The sequence below is a fragment of the Scardinius erythrophthalmus genome (genome assembly GCF_964197995.2).
Source record: "Scardinius erythrophthalmus genome assembly, chromosome: 15".
NCBI lineage: Eukaryota > Metazoa > Chordata > Actinopteri > Cypriniformes > Leuciscidae > Scardinius > Scardinius erythrophthalmus.
Genome location: NC_138235.1, coordinates 17,126,995 through 17,133,719, shown reverse-complemented (window position 1 = coordinate 17,133,719; position 6,725 = coordinate 17,126,995). Strand labels below are relative to the sequence as shown.

At 37.3% G+C, this 6,725-nt stretch overlaps 1 protein-coding gene across 1 annotated transcript; it reads right to left on the bottom strand.

Moving 5' to 3' along the window:
* Nucleotides 1-2,954: 2,954 nt before the first annotated feature.
* LOC308702822 (uncharacterized protein) lies at nt 2,955-6,566 on the bottom strand. Its single transcript, XM_081385934.1, has 4 exons — nt 6,237-6,566; nt 4,700-4,831; nt 4,253-4,390; nt 2,955-3,238 (listed from the first exon to the last, which is right to left on the bottom strand). Exons 1-4 carry the CDS (start codon nt 6,322-6,324, stop codon nt 3,105-3,107), a joined length of 492 nt encoding a protein of 163 aa, XP_081242060.1. The 5' UTR covers nt 6,325-6,566; the 3' UTR covers nt 2,955-3,104.
* Between the last annotated feature and the right edge of the window lie 159 nt (nt 6,567-6,725).

Sequence of the window (6,725 nt, the reverse complement as noted above, 5' to 3'; positions counted from 1 at the left end):
AGCCTATAGCCTACATCCCCAATACGGTGCGAGTTTGGTCTTTTATATCACTATTAGTCCATAAACTACGTTAAGCGTTTTGTCCCGACAGAAGGGGAATCCTCGAGTGTGAGGTATTGAGGGAAACCGATTATAATCCTGTTCATGTAGAGAAAGCTGATGACATGATACATAGGGAAAGTAACAATGAAGTTATTGAATGAAACATAAACACAGCTTTTGTCTTTATCATCTTTTCCGCATATATACTGACACAGCTCACATTTTCATTTTATGAATGAATGGCTTACTCTAACTGTTGCTCTGTCCTCGTCAACAACAAGCGCTTTTGCACCCCCTGCTGGTGAGGTTGACTAACAGCAGATGGAGAGTATCTCGGTAATCTATTGCTTTTCCTGCAGTTCCGTTGAATTTACTGTCGAATTTGAACCACTGAATTTGTGGAAGCGAATTTTTCAAAGCGAAATAAAATGGACCGAAAATTGGCTGTTGAATATTATAGGTTGTATTTTTAAACAGTTTGAATATTTTGGAGGTGAAATATGAAAGGTGAATATGGATTATTGAATTTTTAATAATGAAAATGTGTTTGAAATGTTTTTAATTGAAATATTCACAGCTTAAATATTCAACCATGTTGAATTTCAGCCCATAAAAATGCAAGCCCTAAAAATACAATGCATTAAAATGCAAGCATGGTTAATGCAATGCCTTTTTTTTTTTCAAGTAGTGCAATTCAACAGGCTTTTTGTTTCAAAAACATTTGACATTATTTTACTTCCATACATTCTGTTTGAATTAATGTATGTGAAAGAGCCTCTGCATTGGCTGACTGTAAATCCTTCTGTTATCTGTTATTTGACATGGTAGTTTGTATATATACATATGTAGGTAATGTAGTTGAACAGATTTGTAGTAACTCACTGTTCTTAAACTGAAAGTACCACTGATTAAATCAGACTATTCAAGTAGTACCAGCATCAGCTTGCCTATTTTTGCCAGACGCAAGTGTGTGAAACTGCTGTAAACATGATACAATCCCAGCCAATCAGAAGAGACTGATGTTCAATCTATGGTTATGAAAGGGATTTTGGACAGGGGGGATTTGTAGATGCCAGGGCTACCCTTAGGGACAAAAACCTTTTTAACCTGGTAGTCACATGACACATTATCAATTTATATTATTCAAATCAGTTAAATATAATAATAATAATAATAAACTATTTTATATAGCGCCCTTAAAAGTTGCATCTCAAAGCGCTTTACAAAGACATACAGAAAAGACACAATGAGATAAAAGGAAAAAACAAACAAATAAAAAATAAATAGAATCATACAATCAAAATAAATTTAAAAGAAATGGAGAAAAAAATAAAAGAAAGAGAAGAAAAGAAAAATCACATATATGCTAGCCAGAAGAAATACGTTTTAAGAGAAGATTTAAAAACACTGAGGGATTCAGCATGTCTAATCTCAGTGAGGAGAGAATTCCACAATTTTGGAGCCGAAGAAGAAAAAGCCTGGTCATCCATAGAGCGTAAATGCGTTGCAGGAATAGTTAAAAAGCCAGAATCAGAAAAGCAGAGATTACGCCTCGGGGTGTAGACAGTTAAAAGTTCAGACAGATATTCTGGCGATAAACCATGCAGGGCCTTGTAGGTAAGCATAATAATTTTAAAATCTATGCAAAACCTGACAGGATGCCAGTGCAAGGACTCCAAGATTGGAGTGATGAGCTCACTTGCCCTGGACCATGTCAGGATTCTGGCAGCTGAGTTTTGAACATACTGCAATTTATTTAGAGACCACAGTGAGCAGAGCATTACAATAGTAGATGCGAGAAAAAACAAACGTGTTGATCAGTTTTTCCACCACAGAGAAAGATAACATTAGGCGCAGTCTTGCAATGTTTCTAAGGTGAAAAACTGATACTTTAACCATGTTCTGAACATGAGGATCAAATGTTAAAGGCGGGGTATGTGATTCTCTTTTTTGTCCCATACCCTACCTTTTAGTTTGAATCAAAAATATCAAATATAAAATATCGAAATGATTGTTAGGGCGCATAAATTAGGTCAACCGTAGCCGGGAATACTTCCCATAACACCTGATGTACTCGTTACATCGTAAGAAGAATGGCATTCACTAATATTAGTCTGTCTGTCTCATCCTTATTCTGAGGTTACTGACGGATCCAGATCAGATGGTGGACCTGCACCTAGACACAACAAACACGCAGCCCTGAATGTCAGCAGAGACAGTGTCTACTAGACAATCCCCTGTGAAGGCCACAAGAACACAAGAACCAGACAGGTCCTCCTCACACACCCTATGGCCAGCTTTGGCTCCATACCGGATGAAGAATCTGTGTTTGTTCGTTGGCCAGAGGAGAACTCTTGAAACAATTTGTACAGTATAAGTAAAGGTGACTTGACTTGGCTCATATGTTGTCTTTCTTAAACACAGGATGTAAACATTGTTTCCTTCCAGACAGAATTCAAAGTCTGTTCACATTCCGGGAAGCTGATGCATGCTAACCTCGGTTCAGCACAAATTCCATTCATTTTTCCACTTCTTTTCTCTTTATGTGACTAAATTACCAAAAGTACATTGTTAACCTGCATTCTTTGATTGATTAATTCCTGGTAGCTTAGTACTTTTAGTTCAAGGCTTTTCCATCACTGTCATGTTTTGCTGACAGTGACAACTGTTTTGACACTTTTGCTGCCAAGCTCCTGGAGAGGATGGTAACAGAGGTCTCTTTCATTACAAAATGTTTTGCACGTGTTTGGGTCTCGGGGAGGGGAACTTGTACATTCCTAAGCAATGATGCCAACGAGCTGTTATGTGAGAAGAGAACATCCAAATGAACACTTGGCATACCAAAAAATACCAACTCTTCAATGAAGCAAATTTCTTTGTTTTTTTCATGGTCAAAAAACTCAACACTAAAAGAAGGTTTACTAAAACTATGATGTTTTATTTGGTGGTTACAAAGAGGGAAAACATCTCCTATGAATAAAGCACTGAACTGATTTAAGTAAAATAACTCAAGTATGTATTATTATGCAAAATTTATCTCAGGACACTTTCTGGTGGTTAAATCAGCACGGTTCACTGCATGCATGACCACAGGTGGTTGGGCAGCATTTCTGTTCAGCAGGACACTGACCATCATGGTAACAGTATTCGGCACACATTGGAGTCCCCTTCGGTGGGGCACATCGACCAGGCTTCACTGCATGGATGGAGATATTGAGCTTTAGTCAGGCCATTTAGTGGCATTCAGCCTCAGATGTACAGCACAAAAAATAGAAGCTTGTTTCTGCCACAGAATAAGAAATGTAAAAGATAATCATGACTTTTTGTCTCACAATTCTGACTTTTTTTTCTCACAATTGTGAGGAAAAAGTCAGAATTGCGAGAAAAAAGTCTGAATTGTGAGTTATAAAACCCAATTCTGAGGAAAGAAAGACTTTATAACTCACAATTGCGAGTTTATACCATGTAATTCTGACTTTATAACTCTCAATTGCAACTTTATATTACGCAATTCTGAGATCAAAAGTCACAATTGCAAGATTTAAACTCACAATTGCGTGGGGGAAAAAAGTCTGAATTGTGAGATTGCAATTACCTTTTTTATTTTTTATTCAGTGGGAGAAACAAGCTTCCATACAAAACACTCAAAACGGGCATAAATAGCTAGTTTTCTTAGTTTTACTTACAGAGTGAATTGCATTCTGAGAATTATTATGCATCTTTTGTAAAACCACCTTGTGCCTAAAACAGTGCTATAGGCCGAATTCATGTACTTTTGGCAGAGTTAATACTTAGTAAATAGTTAATACTTAAAAAAAATCATACTTATTATTAAATAAGACAAACTAAAAGGCAATGAGAAAGCTGACCCAAACATGAATAGAATAGAATAATATGGTAACACTTTACAATCTATTTGTTAACATTATTTAACTATAATAGCTAACATGAACTGACAATGACAAATACTTCTAAAACATTTATTAATGTTAATTTGACCATATACTATTACATTATTAAAATAAAATGTTGTATATGTTAAATAAATCCTGTAACAAATGTATTGGAATCTTATTGTAAAGTGTTTAATATAATATAATATAACATAACATAACATAACATAACATAACATAACATAATATAATATAATATAATATAATATAATATAATATAATATAATATAATATAATATAATATAATATAATAATACCTGTATATGGAGCAGTACATTCATGTCCACATCCATTGCTGCAGCATTTCTCATTGTTGGGACAGTCACTGTCATTGACACAGTACTCAGCACACACTCCTGCGCCAAATTTTCTGCGTGGACACACTCCTGGCTTTGCTGTTATACAGATACATGACAGAGAAACCATATCACTGAATGCTAAATGCATTTTTATATATATATATATATATATATATATATATATATATATATATATATATATATATATATATATATATAATTTCAGTCTTTCTACTTTAAAATTCCGTTTTATTCAATGTGTTACTTGCTGTTTTCTTGTAATTGTTTTTTACCTTTATTAGCAATTTCTGATCTGAATTTTTTTTTTAAACTGTCAAATTTTTTTCCCCTGTGTTACTTTTGAAATACCTCTGGTATTATTATCCATTACTTATTTGAACTCACTGAAAGCAGGCGGCACACACACAGCCCCACAGTCAAATACACAGCATCTGTGTCCTCCAGAGCAGTCTCTATCAGAAACACATCCTCGACTGGACGGCACAACCATCAGCTTCGCCGGACAGTGATCGACCACTACAGAAAGAGCATCATTAGTTTGAATTAGTTTGTTTCAGCATCTTTAAGTCAGCGGTTTTGCAATTGTGTCTCAAGATTTTTAACATATTTATCTGCTTCAAATCAAAGTAGTTTAGAAATCTGCTGTATCCCTAAACTGTGTCAATTAATGTCATATAAAAAAGTGTGTAACAAGAGTTGTAACCAATTGTATCAGTCAAAATAATTGTTATGCCAAGCACTTGAACACCCTTATTTCATTTTAACCATGGGGGACCATCTGAGCCGCTCAGCTCGATCATGCCACTATGGGACCCTAGTTGGACTCTATGATTTTATGTCATCCTGGCATTGCAGCTGAGTGGATCCGCATTTACTGTGGGTGTCGAGGAGGAAGAACACGACATTCACTCTGTACCCGCCACGCCAGAGTCTCCAACCATCATGGCGACCACTCCAGAGTCTCCAACCGTCATGGCCGCCACGCCAGAGTCTCAAACCGTCATGGCGACCACTCCAGAGTCTCCAACCGTCATGGCCGCCACGCCAGAGTCTCAAACCGCCATGGCGACCACTCCAGAGTCTCCAACCATCATGGCCGCCACGCTAGAGTCTCCAACCGTCATGGCCGCCACGCTAGAGTCTCCAACCATCATGGCCGCCACGCTAGAGTCTCCAACCATCATGGCGACCACTCCAGAGTCTGCAACCTTCATGACGACCACTCCAGAGTCTCCAACCATCATGGATCTTCTGTCGAGTCTGCTCTATCATGGTGCTGGTGGTCCTCAGTTACACAGTGGTGGTCTTCAGCCCACCACTGCAGCTCGGCTGCCTCTAAACATTACAGTTGTCCACATCTGTCGCCATGGTTACTATGGCAGTACAAGCGGAAACCAGGGATAATGCGGATATTACGTTTTTGACAGGCGACAAGTGACATGGGACGGGCACTATTTAAAATTGTGAATTTCTCTGAATTTACAAATTCTTGGAAACATTTAGGATAATGTAAGAACGTAATTGAAAGAAATATATAACACTGTGTAAGTGGTTTTTGGATCTTTTGATACAAAATTCTTACATATTATACCTTTAATATTAAATATAAATAAAATTGTCTATACGTGTTTTTCTTGTATAATAGGAAATACACACACACACACACACACACATATTGTCTATAAATTAATAGCCTAGATAAAACATAAAAGTTAACTTTCGTACAGTATGACAATTTATGTATGCATAACTTTATATTAATTATTTAAACTTAACTGATGTACAAAGTAAATATTTCACTGGACGTCTATACTATGCATGTTTGAGAATTGTAATGTGCTGAGATATATAAGGCATTTGTTTAATGCATTTCTTCGGGCTGCGTATGAAGTTAAAAGAACATGGTCATGGATCTTCTCACCTGTGAAGTTTCGTCCTGGAGCAGCTTCTGTTGAGCTCCAGCATCCAGACAGACACAATAACACAGTGCAGTACACTCGAGCTGTCATCCTTTCGACCTGCGATCACACAATGAACTCTGCTGGAAAGAATATGCGCTGACTCTGAGTGAGTTCGTGAGTCAGGAGGGGCGGAGAGATCTTACAGAGTCCGAGAGGCTTCAAGGTCCTTGCGCGAGGTACACACACGGACGACGAACCTACCATCAAAACATTAGCTGACATAAAAATCCGTATGCTGGCCCAACAGTCTGTCAAATGTTATAATAAAAAAAAATACTCAAAGAAATCATACCTTTCTCAGAACGAGAAAGTATATGACCGCGCCAGTAAGCCAATCAGAAAACTTGAAGTTAGCACTCAACCAATGGCGTGAGTTTGGGGCGGGATGATCTGAACACGTCCGCACGTTTTTAAAGACCCAAGGAGTTTTTCCCAAAGTAAACTGAATG

Bases quoted from the DNA above. Each gene is read 5' to 3' on its own strand.
- LOC308702822 (XM_081385934.1), bottom strand. From the start codon at position 6,324: ATGACAGCTCGAGTGTACTGCACTGTGTTATTGTGTCTGTCTGGATGC. The intron at 4,391-4,699 runs GTGAGTTCAAAT...TCTGTATAACAG, and splicing joins GTGTGTGCCGCCTGCTTTCA to CAAAGCCAGGAGTGTGTCCA. The intron at 3,239-4,252 runs GTATTATTATAT...CCATCCATGCAG, and splicing joins ATGTACTGCTCCATATACAG to TGAAGCCTGGTCGATGTGCC.